This window comes from Crinia signifera, chromosome 1 (assembly GCF_055691185.1).
Source record: "Crinia signifera chromosome 1, ASM5569118v1, whole genome shotgun sequence".
Classification (NCBI taxonomy): Eukaryota; Metazoa; Chordata; class Amphibia; order Anura; family Myobatrachidae; genus Crinia; species Crinia signifera.
The window spans coordinates 459795102-459816239 of record NC_139217.1 but is presented as its reverse complement, the minus strand read 5'-3'; the positions used below and the strand labels follow the sequence as shown (position 1 = coordinate 459816239).

At 47.3% G+C, this 21138-nt stretch overlaps 1 protein-coding gene across 1 annotated transcript; it reads left to right on the top strand.

The window, feature by feature from the left end:
- Positions 1-1343: 1343 nt before the first annotated feature.
- FECH (ferrochelatase) lies at positions 1344-20923 on the top strand. Its single transcript, XM_083155240.1, has 11 exons — positions 1344-1499; positions 4496-4607; positions 6305-6424; positions 8418-8566; positions 10923-11057; positions 12450-12556; positions 12674-12772; positions 14723-14830; positions 16949-17113; positions 18458-18517; positions 18982-20923. The coding sequence occupies exons 1-11, from the start codon at positions 1352-1354 to the stop codon at positions 19114-19116; spliced, it is 1338 nt and encodes a 445-aa protein (XP_083011366.1). The 5' UTR covers positions 1344-1351; the 3' UTR covers positions 19117-20923.
- The last annotated feature ends 215 nt before the right edge of the window (positions 20924-21138 follow it).

Sequence of the window (21138 nt, the reverse complement as noted above, 5' to 3'; positions counted from 1 at the left end):
TTTCAAACACAACATGTGACAGGGCAGTTAGGAGCAGTATTGGGCAAAGGTGGCCATACTGTACACACGCAGATTTATCTGTAGATTTGTCTGGTTGGAACAATAACATGGTTATGGATGAGAGCAAATGACAGTGGACACTTTGCTTGGAAATGCTGGAAAACTGACAAACTGTCACTCATCCATAACCATGTTTTTGTTCCAACCAGCCAGATCTGAAGATAAATCTTACTAGTGTATGGGCACCTTTTAAAAACGGAGTGGTCAGACCCCAGAATGCTGGGGCAGCTTCATGCAGCAATCTCTGCCACTCTGGAGCTTGTAGTGCACCTCCTGTCCACGATATGTCCTGTCCGGTGGGGGTGTCTGTGACACCTGTCACCAGGGAGACTGGATGGCAGAAATGACAGTCTCCCTGTATTGTCAGGGCGATGTGGTGATAACCGGATCGGTCGGTCTTGACAATAAGGGAAGCAGAGGTGCATTAAGAGAGGATGCGGCAGCTTCTGAATAAAGCCTTTCTGGTGTTCTGGTTTCAGTTAATCCCATTAGGAGCTGACTGGCTGGCACTTTATCTCTCTCCAAGGGGCCTAATTATCATTGGATTGCATATCCAATGCAATCCAATCTGTGCTACTAGTTCCCATCTGCTGCAGGGACCCCGCCGCTGACTTCCCATCTGCTGCAGGGACCCCGCCGCTGACTGCAGTGCCCAGCTGCCGCAGGGACTCCCTGCCCACCCCGCGCTGCCCGACCACGCTGCAGCAGTACCGATGTGGGTGACCCTGATGTGTGGGAGCCCCAGGAAGACCGCCCCTGTCGCCCCGTGCTTAATCCGGCACTGGAAACTGGTATTTTCAGGGGTTTATTCGCATATATTAAATGATAAATTGGCCCCCAAAGGCTTAGTAAATAGAAGACCCCATTATCTTTCTCTACATCAGTGGTTCCTAACCTGGGTGGGCACTTTGGGGTACTCATGTGCAGAGGTATACAACCCTGGAGGTATATACACATTTGCATTCACATCACATAGTAATATTACTAAGGGAGAGAGCATTTCAGCAGCATTATTTAGGAAGTAAATGGGCACTAGCAATGCATTGGTCTGCACATGGGGGTAAATATAAGGCACATGGGCTGCCACAGGGACAGGTACCCAGGTGGGAGAGCACAGACCTCCACCAATAGGAAACTTCCTGCACCAGCTACAGTAATAGACAGTAGAGTAATAAGTAGCAGCAGCAATGAGACACAGGGGGAGTGTCAGGGGGTGCAGCCAGTGAGTGGGGGTGGATCTGTGTCCTGGGTGGGAGGCTCCCAGCTGTCAGCCGGCCCCCCATGTACATATATGTATGTGAGCAGCCCACTAAGGGGTGTGTGTGTGCTGGGCTGGTGTCACACACTGTACACAGGGACTAAGGGAATGCTGCTGCCGCTGCTGCTAAGTCTCCCAAACATGGCTGCCCTGAGGTCTGCACACCGGCTGCTGGCTCACAGTGAGTGTCTGCTTCCTGCTCACACAGGGCGTGATTATACTCTGTGATCGGGGATGTCACGAGTGGGTGGGCTGGCTCCTTCTGTGCCCTATCTCCCTGACCCTGAGAGGTGACAGGCTGGGGTCCTGCAAATTCTGCACCCCAGCTGCATATAGGCTCATACCTTAGCTGCATATATCCTCATACTACCCCAGCTGCATATATGCTCATACCTTAGCTGCATACATCCTCATACTACCCCAGCTGCATATATCCTCATACCTTAGCTGCATACATCCACATACTACCCCAGCTGCATATATGCTCATACCCCTGCTATGCATGGCATGCCCACGCCAGCCATTGCAGAATAGTGACATCACCTTCTCCCCTGGAAACCTCCCTATTTGCATGTTGCTATAATCTGTGTGTGGGCACTGCTGGGATCACACCAGGCTGCAGGTTGTACTTGTTTAAACGGTGTTACTGTAACAGCAGCACATGTGATTCCCCCCTGTGATACATATTTACAGCCTGCAGGGGGCGCTGTCTGACAGATGTCACCGCTGGCCAGATGCTGCTGTTGGCACTGACAGCAGGGCTATAACGGTTATACTGTGCCTCTCTCCGGGATGGTGGCATCACCAGCTGGCACACTGTATAAGTGGCTGGGTATAGGAGAACTGCTGCTGCTGAGTGTTACACAATGTACACTGGCACCTTGCATAATGCTCTCCTCGTCATGTGACCTGAGGGCAGAAGCATGGAGGCTCAATATACACTAGCACTATCATTATGAATATCTGTGTGTATGAGGGGGAAGTTATATATCTGTGTGTGTATGGGGGGGAAGTTCTATATCTGTGTGTGTGTATGGGGGGAAGTTATATATCTGTATGTGTATGGGGGGAAGTTATATATCTGTATGTGTATGGGGGGGGGAGTTATATATCTTTGTGTTTAATAGTATATACAGTCACTAGGTTGACATTCATTAGGTAGACCACTGAAGGTTGACACCGCCTTATACTCGTGTACAATGTATATATTTCCATTATGACTGACTGCTCCCTTATCTTGCTCTGGGTGCAGCTGTCAGTCTGTATGTCTCCCATGTGTGACTACAGATATGGCCGGGGGGTCACATACATCTCGTAGTGGTTATCTCCCATTACATACTATGAATGCCTCAAAGATACAGGCACTCATAGTATGGTGGATCGTTCTATACCAGAGGTGGCCAAACCTGTCCTCGAGATCTACCAACAGTCCATGTGTATCAGGCAACCTGTGGATCTATAGTAGGCATGAACGCAGCAGGTGTGACAATGTGACAGTAAGTAATGGGTGACGGATGACTGCCCGACAATCAGGAGAATAGAACCTGTAGTGAGCCACCAGCCCGCAGCAAGCCTACAAGGGGCTACTTTGCGCCTGCCCCGATGTCAAAGCATCGGGATTCCGATGTCGGTATACTGACAATCGGGATCCCGATTGTTGGGCAGTCATACCACACCTGTTAGTAATGACTACATCTGTGCATCAGCTAGGTGACCTGGAAAACATGTACCGTTGGTAGATCTCGAGGACCTGTTTGGCCAGCCCTGGTCTACAGTGTCTAGGCCTACAACATGGGATTTGGTGTATGCGGCCGCTGAAAAAGCGAGGCTCGCGGCTAAATGCAGCCTGCTCCCTGTGTTAGCTGCGCCTCGCTGTTTGGGGGAATCCTCGCCACCATGTGACAGTGAGGATTCCCCCGGAACATTGAATATGGTGACTAGCCGGCGAGGGGGTTAAACAGCGAGGATCTCTTGTTTTCTGCGATCCCCACCGTTTAACCCCCTCGCCGGCTGCATTGAATGCGGGCCCGTAAAGTACAGATCTGAACTATATAGTGAAAATGTCATGCGTTTTTGCTTGCCGTGCAAATCAATCCCCATCGAATTGCACGGCAATCGCACCATGTGTACAGACCTTTAGGGCCAAATGTACAGTATCAAGCTTCAGAAAGTGATACAATGGAAAGTGATAAACAGCCAACCAATCAGCTTTACAGATAAATGACAGATAGGAGCTGATTGGCTGGTTGTTTATCACTCTCCATTTTATCACTATTTGAAGCTTGATACATCTGGCCCTCAGGTCTTTAACATCCCTGTGAACTGTGATAATGGTACAGTACCTAAAGCATGGTGGGTGAGTGAGCCACGCAAATTGGGGGTCCATGTCAACAGGTTAAGAGATTGGCAAAAAAGAACGGAACCCTGGTTGCTTGACGCGGGTTAGCCTTTCACACTGCACAACAACCCGGTTCCGACCCGGGTAAAACCTGCTTTTAACCCTGGTCGGATTGCCGGGTTGTTGGACCCGGGATTTTTCAAAAGGCCTTTTAAGCCGGAAATAACCCTGGTCGGACCTTGGTTATTTGTGAAGTGTGAAAGGGGTATTTATAATTAACCCCGATGTGTCAGCAAACAAATACACTGTAAAGAACGGCACCATGGGGTTACTACCATACACATAGAAGACGTGTATACCTGTGAAGTTATTCGCGCCCGCTGGCCACGCTTCGGGTTGGCGTTCATACTGAGGGGTGGCGTGGGGGTGCATTTAACATTGTAAGCACCAATTCGGGTGCTTATACAAGTTATAATCGCATCCCATCGCATTGTATGCCATATACAATGCCATACAATTTTAAAATTGTATGACATTGTACAACATCGCGCGGCATCGCATACCATCGCATGCCTTATGGTATGCGATGCGATGGGCGCCGTGATACTACACAAGTACCCAAATTGCCGGGTTGTTGGACCCGGGATTTTTCAAAAGGCCTTTTAAGCCGGAAATAACCCTGGTCGGACCTTGGTTATTTGTGAAGTGTGAAAGGGGTATTTATAATTAACCCCGATGTGTCAGCAAACAAATACACTGTAAAGAACGGCACCATGGGGTTACTACCATACACATAGAATACAGACAATGTCCTAGGATAACTACTGTTATATTTGCAGCCCTGAAGACAGATACGGTGACCTCTTCCATGAAGCTTTGTCGGCACTCAACGGCAGCAAGTGCCGCCACGCAGCGCAGTGATGTGAAAGCTCAGGTCCAGCCTGATAAGAGGTACTCATCCATATGCATGGGTCATGGGTGGGGAGTCTGTTTGAGTTCAACAAGGCATGCTTGCAGTGGTAGTACCTCAAGGGTTGCCCCTCCTCCGGAGTTACATAAGTAATATATTGTATAGCAGTTCCATTATATCATTGCTTGTAGTGCCCGCTTGTATATGTTATAAACTATTCTTGTTGTCATGACAAAGTCCACCCCATGGGCCTTATTCAGATCTGAGCTCAGTACAAATTTGGGTACTTGTGTATTATCACGGCACCCCCCATATGTGATCGCGCAATTTTTCATCGCATCGCATGCCATACACCCGATGCGATGCGATTTTAGCCCCCTATGCGATGAAAAATTGTATAAGCACCCTAATGGGTGCTTACAATGTTAAATGCACCCCCACGCCACCCCCCAGTATAAACGTGAACCCGAAGTGTGGCGAGCGGCGGCGGTACGCGTCCTCCGACCTTTTCATACCCCCACTATCCACGTCGGCGTGGAGTTTATTTTATAAAGTGTGGCGAGCGCAGCGAATCACCGAGCCCAAAGCGTGGCGAGCGGACGTGTATACCTGTGAAGTTATTTGCGTCTGCTCGCCACGCTTCGGGTTGGCGTTCATACTGGGGGGTGGCGTGGGGGTGCATTTAACATTGTAAGCACCCATTAGGGTGCTTATACAAGTTATAATCGCATCCCATCGCATTGTATGCCATATACAATGCCATACAATTTTAAAATTGTATGACATTGTGCAACATCGCGCAATATCGCATCGCATGCCTTATGGTATGCGATGCGATGGGCGCCGTGATACTACACAAGTACCCAAATTTGTTTGGAAAATGGGCAAAACCCTGTGCACTGCAGGTGGGGCAGATGTAACATGTACAGAGAGAGTTAGATTTGTGTGAGTTATTTTGTTTCTGTGCAGGGTAAATACTGGCTGCATTACTTTTACACTGCAATTTAGATTTCAGTTTCAGCACACCCCACCCAAATTTAACTCTCTGCACATGTTACATCTGCCCCACCTGCAGTGCACATGGTTTTGCCCATTTTCCAAACAAATTTGTACTGAGCTCAGATCTGAATAAGGCCCCATGTACTTACTGGGAGGACCGGCAATCAGGAGCGATCTCTTATTCATGACGGACTGAGCCGTAAGAGCTTGTGTGTGGTTTGTCAGTTCAGTTGCTCTGTTAATTTATTTTAATTATATCACATATGTATTACATTGAATACATGAATGATGTGTTATTATTAGGGGAATATTAAAATGATAAATGGCCAGATGTATCAAGCTTCTCAAAGTGATAAAGCGGAGAGTGATAAACAACCAGCCAATCAGCTCCTACCTGTCATTTTTTAAACCCAGATTGTAACATGACAGGTAGGAGCTGATTGACCGGTAGTTTATCACTCTACATTTTATCATTTCTGGGCAGAAATCACACCAATACTGCAACAATCATAGATCATAACTACACCTAAGTAGTCGTAAGATCATAAGGAAAATTCTTATTTTCAATATTCTTCAGCGTGGTCGCTATTGTAATCAAACCATGGGGAGGTTATCAAAGCTTGGAGAGGAGCTGATTGGTTGTTAGTTTATCAACGTTATACATGCCCAAATTGATCATTTGCAGAATGCACTTTTCTCTGTGGCTTCACCTACATGATGTCCCCTGTCTCTTACCCAGGAAACCCAAAACTGGCATCCTTATGCTGAACATGGGGGGCCCCGAGACGCTAGATGACGTCTACGATTTTCTCCTGCGGCTATTTTTAGACAAAGATCTGATGACTCTGCCGGCACAAAGGTAAAGAGCGCTGATACCGGTGAATGTTCCTGCGGGTCTATTACGGGGGAAGTATCGTCGGTACTTGTGTATTAGCCGGGCGCCCGGTACGTAGTAAGCGTAGTGGCGCTGTCAGAATCAGCGTAGTGTTCCTGCAGTCAGCGTAGTTAGCATAGTCAGTCAGAATCAGTGTAGTGTTCCCACAGCCAGCGTAGTTAGCGTAGTCCAGGGCTGGGCAACACCGGCCCTCCAGATGTTGATGAACTACACATCCCAGCATGCCTTGCATCAGATTCAGCATGGCCACATAGCAAAACTAATGCAAAACATCCTGGGATGTGTAGTTCAATAACATCTGGAGGGCCGGTGTTGCCCAGCCCTGGCCTTGTCGGTCAGAAGTAGGGTAGTGTTCACGCGAGCGTCCCTGTCAGAATCAGCGTAGTGATCCCGCGGCCGCGTAGCCAGCGTCCCTGTCAGAATCAGCGTAGTGATCCCGCGGCCGCGTAGCCACCGTCTCTGTTAGAATCGGCGTAGTTTTCCCGCTGTGATCTTGTCTCCTTTATTATTAACTAAAATCCAGTTAACAATTAACACATGTTGTCACTTCTGTCTCCGATGTATGACATCACAGGTGTGAATGTGTTCTGAAACACCCCCCACTATCCACGCCAGCCCGAAGCGTGGCGAGCGCATGCGTTACGTGTCCTTCCGACCTGTTCATACCCCACTATACACGTCGGTGTGGAGTTGATTTGTGTGGCGAGCGGACGCAGATTACTTCACATGTGTTCCGCATCCGCTTGCCACAGTTTTTAAAATCAACTCCATGCCGACGTGGATAGCGGGGGTATGAACAGGTCGGGAGGACGCGTAACGCGTCCCCTCACAGGGCTCACTGCGCTTGCCACGCTTCGGGCTGGCGTGGATAGCGGGGGTTCGAAAATGCCTCCTTTATTGTGCATAGGACACACTTGTGCCCGCATACCCCCTTTTTATGCATGAGACGCACGTGCTAATAATTACTGAGACAGCTGGAGCGCTTCTCCGCCAGCGCACGCATGATCCCCGCTCCGTCGGCGTCCGCCAGTGCAGGGGATCTATCGGTTACCGGCGCTGTGTGAGAGGCGCTCACTAGACTTGGCATGGATGCTGAGGACAGAGCCATGGATGCCGGGGACTGAGCCTAACTATGCTAGGCAGCTGTTGGACTACGCTGACAGCGTAGCTAGCCTACTCCTGCGTACGTACGCTAATTGGGAGCCTGGCTAATACACAAGTACCGTATCATCTGTTGGTGTGGATCCGTACAGTCACGTTGGGGTCACTCCTGTTTTCCGTACTTCGGATCTGGCACATGGGAAGCAGCTGGCATACCCCAATGCCACAACGACTTGCCGATGTCATGCCAGAGGGTAAACTTTGCTAATAACTGGTATTGCTGGAACTACCAACTGGGGTATGAATGGTAGGCAGTTATCCCTAAATCCCTAATGTGACCCCCCCCCACCCCTACAAAATAATATAATCCACAGTTACATAATCCCATTATACTCGCCGTACACTGCACTGTCATTTGAATAAACCTGAATAAGGTGTATTTAGACCACTTTCTTCCATTTCTACTGTAGTAAAGAGATAAAGGGCCTAATTCTGGTTCATTCGGAATGGCCTGAATGTTTAGGGGACTGTGCGTGGTCTGTTATATGCACATTTGCAGGCCCCACTTTGCGAATGGCTTCGGGGGGAGGGAGGCCCACCCCGTCTCCAGGCACACAGTCAGTTTTCACTGTGGATTTTTGTGAAGGCAGGAGAAATCATTCGGGCCCAAAATACCAACCAATCAGTTCCTAACTGCCATGTTACAGGCTGTGTTTGAAATATGAGCTAGGAGCTGATTGGTTGGTATTTTATCTCTCTCCTAGCTCTGATAAATGTGTCCCACCTAGATCTCTGGGACTAGTTTAAGGTAATCCAATAAATATGTTGTGGATCAGTAGAATCTGTTTCTCCCTAGCAAACTTGGGCCTTTCATTGCCAAACGCCGCACCCCGAAAATTCAAGAACAGTACAAAAAAATTGGCGGAGGGTCCCCTATAAAGAAGTGGACGGCGCAGCAAGGAGAAGGCATGGTGAAATTTCTGGACGAACTGTCCCCGGCTACAGGTACCATGTACAATATATAATATATACGGTATATAAATCTCTATTCTCTTCATTTCATAGCATGACGTAGTTACAGTATATGGTATGCCTCCCCATTAATGCCGCAACTACGCCGCCTCATTTTACACCCCATTGTGACATTGCCATGTCCCATGACAGCCTGTGTTCGCTCGACCCATTCCGCCCCAATATCCAAACCTGATTGGTTCTCAGCGGCCCTGTACATATTCACCCCCATTAAGGATAAATGCAAGTAGGCCATAACTGTTCCCAGATTGTGCTTATAGAATGAAATGCTTATGTTCACCTGTATACAGAATTGTACACATTTGTGTGTATGGGGTAGATACAGAGACGGAACGGCAATACCCCTGTGCAGCCTCCATGCATATCCCCCTCACAGGCTGATCTCTGCCGTATGCTCTGGCACTTGTGCAGGCTCCATATTCCCAGGGATATCTGTAGCACGCATGCGCAGATCTTCAGAAATATGGCGCCTGTGGTGAAATCTGTGGAGTAGATCTCCAGAAATATGGCGCCTTTTGTGAAATCCGTGGAGCAGATCTCCGGAAACATGGTGCCTGTGGTGAAATCCATGGAGTAAATCTCCAGAAAGATGGCACCTGTGGTAAAATTTGTGGAGCAGCTCTCCAGAAACATGGTGCCTGTGGTGAAATCAGTGGAGCAGATCTCCGGAAACATGGCGCCTGTGGTGAAATCCGTGGAGCAGCTCTCTGCAAACATGGCGCCTGTGGTGAAATCCGTGGATCAGATCTCCAGGAAACATGGTGTCTGTGGTGAAATCTGTGGAGTAGATTTCTGGAAAGATAGCACCCGTGGTGAAATCCGTGGAGTACATTATTATACAATTGTGTATACAGTTACATTAGTGGAAAAATAGGTTCAGGAACTCTGGGTCTGGGAGTTCTGCTATTAAAAAAACTAGATAGATACTGATATATAATTTAAAAAGAAGACACTTAAAAGGTACTTTAAAATAAAACTTTATGGAATGTACATTTTGGACAGAACAGGTTCAGTAATCCAGTTCCTGATGATGTCATAATTAATAAGCGGTTCAGGAACTGAGTTCCTACTTGTTTCTGCTAAAAAATAGCACTTGTTACAGGAGTCCTAACTAGTGGCGTAACTAAAAATGTGTTCCTCCCCGCCAGTTTCGTAATCGCCCCCCCTACCAGTAAGTTTAAGACCATTTAACCCTGCCTCACCCCTCCAATTGCTGCCGCCGGGTCTGTCGCCGCTCCTCCTGCTGCTAATGAAAAATGCCCCATACAAAATGGCTGCCCCTAGCAGCAGACCATTTTTAAGGATGGTAGAGGAGGCTGCCGCCTCCTCTAGCATCCTCAAAAACTGTCTGCTGTAAGGGGGTGGACATTTTGTGAAGGCCTTTTTTACATTAGCAGCAGGAGGAATGCCGGGATCGCAGATAAGTAGAGCTACAGGTCCTGGCAGTGGTGCAGCAATAGCCCACACAGACCCCAGGCCCCCACACCTACTCAGCGCCTCCCCGCTACCGCAGGGTCTGCGGGGCTGTTGTTACGTCACTGGTCCTGACTTTGCTTCTGGTTCAACTTTTTGGGTATGGATCATTGGACAGACAGCAACTAGGTTGACATGCAGGAAGGTCGACATGGGTTAGATCGACAGGTCATTAGGTCGACACAAGCATTATGTCGACATGGGGAAGGTCCACAGTAAAACAGTCGACATGGGGTTTTTCACTTTTTTTGTCCCGTATGTCGACATGGAGACTGAAACGTAGTACCATGCTCCATAATCGCCAGGGCTGAATCAGCCCCTTCGTCATAGAGCAGAAATAATTGTGTCTGTATAAAACAGAAGTCGTCCCATCCCCCTCCCACCCTCTGACTGTCCTCGGTAAAGCTGTGGGGGAGATAGCACAGGTTAGGGAGGGTTGTGTTCAGTAACAGGGAGGAACCTCCGCTGATCCATCTGTAAGCATTAGATAACCGACCACAAACTGTAACCTGGAATCGTTCCGTAGAGCCGTATATTTCTGCTGATGCAGGTCACTAGGGTAAATGTATCCAGTGTTGGACAAAGTGCTCAAAGCAACCAGCATCTGTCTTCAGGGGCCAGACGTTCTAAGCCAGGAAACATGATAAAGTGGAGCCAATCAGTCCCTAACTGCCACATTGCAGGCTGTATTTCAAAAATGACGCTGACTGGTGGTTTGTCCCTTTCTGAAGCTTGGTACAGCTGGCTCTATACTAAACAATTGACCGCTGAATATTACATTCGTAGTTCTCTGGAAGAATCTTTGTGTCTTTTTTTGTGTATACTGATTTAAATCCTTCATTCCATCTCCCGACAGCGCCTCATAAATATTACATTGGATTCCGGTACGTCAATCCTCTCACAGAGGCCGCAATCTCCGAAATGGAAAGTGACGGCGTAGAGAGAGCAATCGCATTCACACAGTACCCTCAGTACAGCTGTTCTACCACCGGTGAGTGCCGGACGCCAAGGCTACGAGGGGGAGATGTATCAAATCGTATCTCTCCAACATAAGATCCATCTCCCTCTGAGACTGAAATCATAAACTATTGTTTGTGATGTCTGCAGGAAGGATAGGACGGTTGTCTTGTTATAATTAACTCTGTTATTTAAAAAAAAAGAGAAAAAAAAGGAGAACATACAAACTCCACACCTAGGTTGGGACTTGCTTGACCTTTGTTCTGTTGAACAGGATCCCATTACTTGCCGTTGAGCTGTGGTCTTAGTACAACACAGGGGTGCGAAAGGATGGGGAAAGGGGGAGGGGCTAGGGAATGGAATCCACGATTGGCCAGTGGATCACTTGGACCGTATTGTGTTTCTAGCCAATGCATCACATAATCCTTTAATTCACAGTATAGACCCCTGGCAGGGTGCTATTGTGGGGAAATGGTAGCATTAACGGTACTTGTTTCCTAGCATGGCGCCCAGATTTTCTACGTACGCAAACGTAGGGAAATCGCATCACATGGGCCATTTTAGTGCCGTGCGATGCGATTTTATTTTTTTTATGTAATTTATTCACTGCTCTGTATGCCCCAGGGGATCGCATCGCATCTCCCCTCCCGCAAAATCGCATCGCATCTCATGCGATTTTATAGGGTGTGCGATGGCATTACATTAGCTATACAATAATATCATTGTATGACATACAATGATGTTTTACGCATCCCCCCACTATCCACGCCACCCTGAAGCGTGGCGAGCGGCGGCGGAACGCGTCCTCCAACGTTTTTGTACCTCCACTATCCATGTCGGTGTGGAGTTGATTTTATATAGTGTGGCGAGCGGACGCGGATTACTTTACATGTATTCCACGTCCCCTCGCGGGGCTCGCCACGCTTCGGGCTCGGTGGCTTGCTGCACTCGCCACACTATATAAAATCAACTCCATAGTCAATACCATAGTGAGGGTATGAAAAAGTCGGAGGACGCGTTCCGCCGCCCCGCACGGGGCTTGCTGCGCCCGCCACGCTTCGGGGTGGCGTGGATAGTGGAGGTGTGCGTAAAACCTCTTTGTATGACATACAATCATATAATTGTATACCTAATGTCATGGCATCGCACACCCTATAAAATCGCATGCGATTTTGCGGGAGGTGCGATGCGATCCCCTGGGGCACACAGAGCAGTGAATAAATTACATTAAAAAATCAGAATAGTCCACTAAGCAAATAGCTGAGTGGGCGTCATTCTGGAAACATGTACCGCATCGACAATAACTCCAAAGGGGACGCACTTTAATAAATGCATGTATATTTCTATGTGTACGCATCTCCGTAGACTGTGTCTTTGGTGTCCTGGCTGCTTCTCTAATTGAACGCTCCTGTTTGTCTCTGGTCAGGAAGCAGCCTGAATGCCATTTACCGGTACTATAAATCCAAAAGTGCTAAACCCAATATGAAGTGGAGCGTTATTGACCGTTGGCCGACGCACCCCCTCCTCATCCAGGTAAGAAGGATCCTAATCACACATCCTATATATTCTGTTATTTATATGAATGGATCACCCGGCAATCTGCTCTCAGGTGATAGTAATATTGTACACGATGCCTCTGTTTGGTTTCAGTGCTTTGCCGATCACATCCAGAAAGAGCTGAAAATGTTTCCGGAAGAGAAGAGGGGCGATGTGGTCATCCTGTTCTCTGCCCATTCTTTGCCCATGGCGGTAAGTAGTAACTACTGAACAGCTGTACTATATAATATAATATAATAAGCATTATTCCGTGAACACTAAACAAGAGCACAAACTATTAACTTTTACTTTCTGGATGATGGAATCCTATTGCCACCTAGTGGTGGTGTTATATATTTATTTTCGTCTTTCTGTGAACCTATCACAATGGAAAAGTGGAGTTATTGTACTGGTTTTCAAGGTGCAGAGAGTGATATATATATATCATGTCACACATGGCCCTTCTTTTTTTTTGTATATGGGTGTTTTTAGCGTTTCTTAAACCAAAATGAAATGGGAGATTCTTCTTCAGATAATTACAGTGTATTGGTCAGCACAGGGGCCCCTGCAGATGTTAATAAATTGTATATAAATCCTGTCTGTGCTTTTTGTCCATTTTTTTTTTTATATAAGGTCAAATATATTGTTTGTATTAGCAGGGGTGGGGTCCGCTATGGTATGACATCACTGTGTTAGTGGGGGTGGGGTCTGCGCTATGGGATCACATCACTGTGTTGGTATGGAAGGGCCTGCGCTATGTTATATCATCACTGTCTGTGGTTACTGTAAAGCCAAAGCATTATCAGTCACTAACACAGTGATTCCGAACTACGCACCCTGGGGTTCCTCGGGATGTTTGTAACGGTGCCTCGAGTTGGGGCTCCACGACCAAAACAAATGATTTATGCTCAAAGTGATCGGCAAAACCAGTGCTGGTGGCTGCCAATCATAAAATGCATGGACAATCAGACCCACAGCTATCTTCCCCACCACATAACTGAACCTAAGGGTGACAATTAAGCACAATTTACTGTCATTTTTTATTTATCCATAAGAAACTTTTTGACTAGGGGTGCCTTGAACAAGTGCTGATATTTTATTGCGCCCCGGTCAAGAAAGTTTGGGAACCACTGCACTAACATTACAACAGCCATTGATGCCAGTATCTATATGGAATGGGATCATTCGTCAGACTGCATTTAGGTCTACAGTCATTAGGTCGACCCCACTAGGTCGACTGGCAGGAAGGTCGACCTGACTTGAGGTCGACATGGGCCAAGGTCGACATGACTTAAGGTCGAATTTGCATAAAGGTCGACATGAGGAAGGTCGACTGGTCATAAGGTCGACATGGGTTTTTCACTGTTTTTTTTATCCGAATGTCGACACAGTCGACATGGACACAGTTGGCAATGAGAATCGGACCCTCGCATCGCTCGCTTCGCTCGCAATGCTTCGGGCACGGTGCCTCGCTGCGCTCGGCACACTATTTTATTCTCCCACCACGCCCTAGTGGATGGTAGGGCATGAAATACCACCTGTCGGCACATGTCGGCTCAAAAAACAGTGAAAAACCCATGTCGACCTTATGACCAGTCGACCTTCCTCATGTCGACCTTTATGCAAATTCGACCTTAAGTCATGTCGACCTTGGCCCATGTCGACCTTAAGTCAGGTCGACCTTCCTGCCAGTCGACCTAGTGGGGTCGACCTAATGACTGTAGACCTAAGTTCATTCTAATAGATGACCGCATCCCATCTATATGCAGCTATGCTTTGTACACCCTATGAAGAAAGTAGAAGCATCCTATTGTCAGTGAGAACAGATCATGTCACCTCCTACACGGCCTGATATTATTTTTTTTGCAAAGCAAAAAGCACATAAATGGGCACTGCAGGTGGGGCACATGTAACATGTGCAGAGATAGTTAGCTTTGGCTGGGGTGTGTTCAAACTGAAATCTACAATGCAACAGAAAAATAAAGTTGTTTGACATATTTGGGCTACATGCAATAGCAGCCAGTATTCACACTGCACAGAAACCATATAAATGTATTTTGACCTTTGCATGGCACTGTGCTTTGTTCCAGACACAATGTTCCTTGCTTCTTTCCTTTACTGAATCTGGCCCACAGTTCTGTTACTGTTATTTTTGTATTACAGGTGGTTAACCGCGGAGATCCGTACCCACAGGAGGTGGGAGCCACGGTGCAAAAAGTCATGGAGAAACTGAATTTCTCAAACCCCTACAGACTTGTCTGGCAATCCAAGGTACGTGTTTCCCCAGCATGTGACGTGATGACATCACACGTGTACCGGAGAAGCTGAAGCAGGAGAGAGGAAGAGAGACCAGCAGACACTGCTGCTTCCCTTGGCTCCAACGCATCACAGGCCGCCCTAACCCACCCATCTGCCCGCCCATCCTGTACACAGTAGCCAATAGCCGGCTCTGTGTACAGTCAATTGAATCAGTGGGGGATTTGTCTTCTCTGCCATGGCCGCACCCGCGCTACGGCTGACTAACCTCCGGTGCTCAGCCAGCAGGCAGTGGCAGGCAGCAGCATGTCAGTGCGTTGAACAGGTGCCAGCGCCCACACAGACACTGTGGCTTGCTCCCACAAGCGGCTGCCTTACAGTAGTTACGCCACTAGACGACAAGTGACTGATCCATGTTTCCGTCTGCATTGTCTCTGATGAGACCAAACCACATTTTGCGGTGCTGTTGTGGAGTGGTGTGCGGGATGGAGGGTGTAGTTGTCTTGGGGCCCAATTCAAATGCGATCACTGCTGTGTGAATTTGCACCGTGGCCGATTATCAATACACTGCATAAAAAGAGGGGGGAAAAAACCTCTCTTCTGTTTGGGGCCCCACTTTTATTAAATATTACCGTTTATCAGTAGTATTTATTAAAAAGTTGAATAGGGGGAAAGTGCTTGGGGGGTGGGATTGGTCCGTGCGGGTGGTGTGGGTTGGTCAGGTGCGGGGGTGCGCCGGTTGCGGGATTGCTGTGGGTGTGTGGGTGGCAGAGGGATGGGTGCGTGGGTACTGTGGGTGGGGGATGGGCGGGTGCAGTGTTGTCGTGGCTGGGTGCAGGGGTACTGGGGGGTGGGAAGGTTTGGGTGCGGGGGTGCATTAGTACCACAGGTGGGGGAGTGGCAGGTGTGGGGTTGCTGCAGGTAAGCAGATGTATCAGGCTTCAAAAAGTGATAAAATGGAGAGTGATAAGCCAGCCAATCAGCTCCTAACTGTCATGTTACAGGCTGGGTTTGAAAATGACAGGTAGGAGCTCATTAGCTGGTTGGTTATCACTCTCCACTTTATCACTTCTTGAAGCTTAATACATCTGGCCCTGAGTGATCCGGAGTTTAAAAAATCAGTTGCATTGTCTGTTACTCCAGACTCCTCGCATCATTTTGTGCCTCCTCAATGCTGCCATTCATGTACGTTCTGCGGCCCACACACGTGTGGTGGCCAATCTGACGTAACTTTGGGGTCATGTAACAATCTTTATTGTCTAACTGGGTCCCAGAGCAAAATAGTTGGGGATTCCCCGCAGTGCTCATCTCCTAGGTTATTGGGCTTCTGCTACCATGTCTCCCTCTGGGAGTGATTTATCAAAGCTTGGATAGAGATGTACCAACCACTCTGCTCCCAACTGTCATTTTACAGACTGTGCTTGAAAAATGACAGGAGCTTATTGGTACCATATATATCTGTCCAAGGCTTGATACTGCTCTCAATCTAAATCTCTATAGATCAGGGCTGGGCAACACCGGCCCTCCAGATGTTGATGAACTACACATCCCAGCATGCCTTGCATCAGTTTCAGCATGGCCACATAGCAAAACTAACGCAAAGCATCCTGGGATGTGTAGTTCATTAACATCTGGAGGGCCGGTGTTGCCCAGCCCTGCTATAGATTGTATCTCCAAACTGAAATCTAAATAGCTGTGTACTGCATGCAAAAGCAGCCAGTATTTACCCTGCATGCAACAATAATGAATGTAGCCCCTTGCATCACAACATACTTACTCCCAACTACGAATCAGGGGATACATCCTTCTTAGCATTCAAAATGCCAACAATTTCCATACGTAATTACGTACCCCAAAATGCTGGGTTCCAGGAGATTGACAACCATGGTGGTTAAACATTGTACAGTGGTATTGCGAGAATGTATTAATTGCTTGAAAGTGTCCCCAAGCCAACTGTATACTCAGAATGAGCCCCATAAACAACCGCTGCTTCCAGCAGAAGGTGGACACCGTTGCCATCATGACTGGTTAATCTGAGAGGTCACCATAAATCCAGGAGCAGCCGGAGCATGATTCCCCACATTGGTCATTGACCCTCGATGACTCAAACTTCTATTCTCCTCTTCATTTCAGGTGGGCCCCATGGCTTGGTTGGGTCCTCAAACTGACGAAACGATTAAAGGTCTCTGCGAGAGAGGGAAGAAGAATATTCTGCTGGTCCCCATTGCCTTCACTAGTGATCACATTGAGACTCTCTACGAGCTGGATATAGAATACGCCCAGCATCTTGCCAACGAGGTAACTCCAACAAGTTGGTGAAGTAGAGCAGTGGCAGAACTTCCATGGCCACCGTGAGGTCTGACCTCCGCACTTCTCAGAGCAGAGCGGGGGTCCCATGACTCTGCAGCGGCATTGTTAGGCCCCAGCAATGTCCTCTTCTGGCCAGACAGTCCTCACGGATTGCATTAATGTATGGCTGTCCGGTTACACTGCTGGAGGCTTCTCTCTTATGGTGCCCATACACTTGCGCAATGGTATGCGATTTTGTTATCGCGCTTCGATTTCCCTTGAAGCCACCATGCGATAAATCGCATCTGAAGTGCTTTTTGCCACATTTGATGTGCATACAATCATGCGATAAATCGCATGCCCCATGTGACCTGAAATCGGCTCATGGAATGAGGGCAGGGATATCTGGGGCTATATAAACAGCGCAGATTGCACATCGCATTCCCGATAAATCGCATGTGTTGAAAACCCACCTCTGATCGCACATGAGATTCGATAAATTTTATATCCAGCACAGTGACCATACATGCATACAATTTGTCGTTGCGATATATCGAAATGGAACCATTGTACCCGAGATCTCACAAGTGTATGGGCACCATTGCTCTAACAAGTAAATATCAAATGTTTATTCGCACAGATGACTAGAGTTGAGTCTCTGTATACAGCACCCCTGTCAATCTGCATGGGCTTCGGAACTGGGTTTATATAGCGATCCGAATGGTTCTAAAAAGCAATAGGGGGAACCTGCCACATTGATGGCTGTGAAGGTGTGATAATGTCTTCAGCGATTCCGTAGTGGTTCACTGTAACTGTTTCAGTAACCCAGCAAGTATTATTATTCTATAACATTTTATTTCTTAGGAGCAACAAGCGGTTGGCAGCGCCGTACAAAGGGCACATATTAGAACAATGCAGTGCGCACAGAACTAAACATAACAGTAACTAAAGTACAATAACAGAGCACCGGTAACAATTACTGTGTTACACTTGCCAGTGTTGCATTACGGAAGTGTCGCAGTTGATCTATTTTCACCTGTCCCCTGCCCTATCTATTTGGTTTTATGTCCCTATAGGATTTCCCTAAATACCAAAACTCCACTGTAAAACCTTATTCCGCCCCACCCCCCCCCCCCCCCCCCCTCGAAAGTTTCCAACAAGTTCTGTGTTGTGAAACAAAAAGTCTGCTTCCCACAATCGTCCGGGGTAATTGATTACGCTTGAAAGCGAGATATACATTTCCTTTGCATTGTTGTAACATTTTACATAATAAATAATCCATTTAATAAGTGCTCAGCGGTATATGAAACGATCGTTGGGGGAGTCATTCCTCTCTCTCTCTCTCTGTTCCAGTGCGGCGTTGAGAACATCAGAAGATCTGAGTCGCTTAACGGAAATCCATTGTTCTCCAAGGTATCAGTATTGTTAAACTAGGTTTAATGCTATTGACTGCAGGCCGGTGATTATTGGTTCTTACATCTGGCCGCTGCTACAATACAAAAATCCATTCTTTTTAAGTGGGGAGACGTCTAGCTAGGATAAACACAGATTTGCATGGCGGCTGTATCCACCCTGAAGAATTGGAAGATGCAGCCGGTGTATGCGAGTCACAAGGTTCCCTTTGTGCGCTCTTCCCAGCGGTGTTCGGGATTGAGAATGGAAAACCGCACGGGGGGAATCAATGCTGGAAAAGTTAGAATGTTGCCTTAGTTTCGCTGTGTGTGTGTGTGTGTGTGTGTGTGTGTGTGTGTGTGCCCGTCACCATTATCTCTTTCATGCGCAACAATATCCGTTTGTTTGTTTATTGGATTTGTTTTGTTCAATGCAGCCTTTTATTTTATTCCCCCCCCCCCCCCCCCCCCCCCTACATTCTCCAGGCTCTTGCCGACTTGGTCCTGTCCCACATGAAGTCCAACGAGAGCTGTTCTAAACAGTTAACTCTTCGGTGCCCGATGTGCGTGAATCCCGTCTGCGGCGAAGCCAAGGCGTTCTTTTCAAGTCAGCGGCTGTGAGCAAGAAGTATCGTTGACGCTCTGCGGAGTCATTATTTTCAATTGCTTTTTTTTATTATTTAGTTTTGTTTTTATTTCCAATCATCATCATTTACACATTGTTTTTTTTTTTTATTTAAATTCTAGTTTTTTTGTTTTGTATTTCGTACTTTTTTTTTTTTTTTTTTTATTGGCCACTGAATAATTCCGTGGTCGCTTTTTATATTTTTCCATTGTAAACCTTTATGCTGCCATAAGTGTTGGCATTACCTACCGTAACTTCACCTGTCCGGTCTTTCCTCCTCGTGAGAGGGGGTGTGGGGTCCTTGGGTCAATCCGTATTAGGTCGACGTGCATTGGTTTTGACCACAGAAGGTTGACACATGAAGTAAGTCAACAGGGTTAAGATCAACAGGGTTGGAAAGTCGACACAAGCGGTCAACAATGTGTAGGTCGACAGTCAAAAACGCCTGGCTCACTGTTCTATTCTCCAACCACGCCCTAATGGACGGTAGGGCATGAAATACCGTGGGTCGGCACATGTCGGCTCAGAAAAAACTTGAAAAACTCATGCTGACCTTTGACTGACGACCTAGCCTGTCGACCAAAGCCATGTTTACCTTCAGTAGTCGACCCCAGTGCATTTGGACATAATATTGGTCGACCTAAGGACTTTAAGGACGTGAGATGTGGCGATATAGAGGAGGGCAGGAAATGTAAATGTGTTCACAGATTTCGGGGTAGATTTACTGTCCGTCAGTTGACCGGCGAGTTGGACTGATGGACTTCATAGGCCAATAATAATTAATACTAAATCAGGCTTGTTTTATCAATAATTACCATTGCCCTTTGAAATGCATAAGTCAAAACAGTCCATCATCGGCGGATAGTAAATCTACCTCTTAGGGCTGTTTCACATGCTCCGGCTCCTGCCGGGCGGCGAAATCCCGCACGGCCGAGAAACCGCGCCGCACTCTGGAGTTTAGAATGGTGGGAATGGCCACAGCCCGGCAGCTGTCCCTTCCAGTGGTGGGATCCGGCTACAACCGGGCCGTGGCCGTCCCGTGTGAATGGACACAATTGTGTCCATTATTAACTATGGTGCGCGGCACGGTTTTCCGCCGTGCAGGGTTTTGCCGCCCGGCAGGAGCCGGAGCGTGTGAAATAGCCCTTTAGGCAGTGAAGTTATGGGAAAGATTGTAGAGGTAATAAGCCAGCAACCAAGTCTTCCTCCAGAATAATATTTTATATTGTGACCTAAGCACGCCCCACTTTTTCTTAGTGCTGCCCCCTACAGTTGCCTTACTGCTTCTGCTGGTAGTCATCCACCAACGAGACCGTTATACAGTACAAAACATCTGCAATCACCCTACGATAAATATATGACTATATTCTGACTCCGTAACTCCTTATTAAGCCATACCAATAATCTAGTTTAAGTCTAGATCACGCAGGATGATGATTTAGTGGAACTCATAGTCCAACAACCACTTTATCACAGACTAATTACCAGCCCGGTCAAAATGGCAGAACACTTGAATTTCTCTGTTGGACGCCATCTAATTGCCGCTAGCACGCACAACACTTGAATTCCCCCCATAGACGGGAGGAGCAGCGTTAGCCTTTTTCAGTATAAGATGTGAAGTCATACAGTGCATTGGTCTAAAACGAATCCGTTCTGTTAACTCCTACCTTATGTGTCAATCACATCGTATGCAAAACAGGCCGACGGAAGCCGAATGATCCATTACACAAAACAATGTATCCTATAGGAATTATCGTTGTATTGTATATTGATACATTTATTAAATACAATTTGATGAAACGTTCTAGTTGTGAACTTTTCGGTAGTTACTTATTCCACTCTGACGGAGGCTTTGATGAAATGTTCGTGTCATGAAACCGTTTTTAAAATGTTCAAGTAAGTGTGTGTAGGCGCTGATTCAGGACCGCTCGCTAAGCAGCGTTCTTTCACTGCTTAACGCTGCATATGTGCTCTGATTATTGAAATGGGTACTTATGTAGTATCTGGGCTGCCGATTT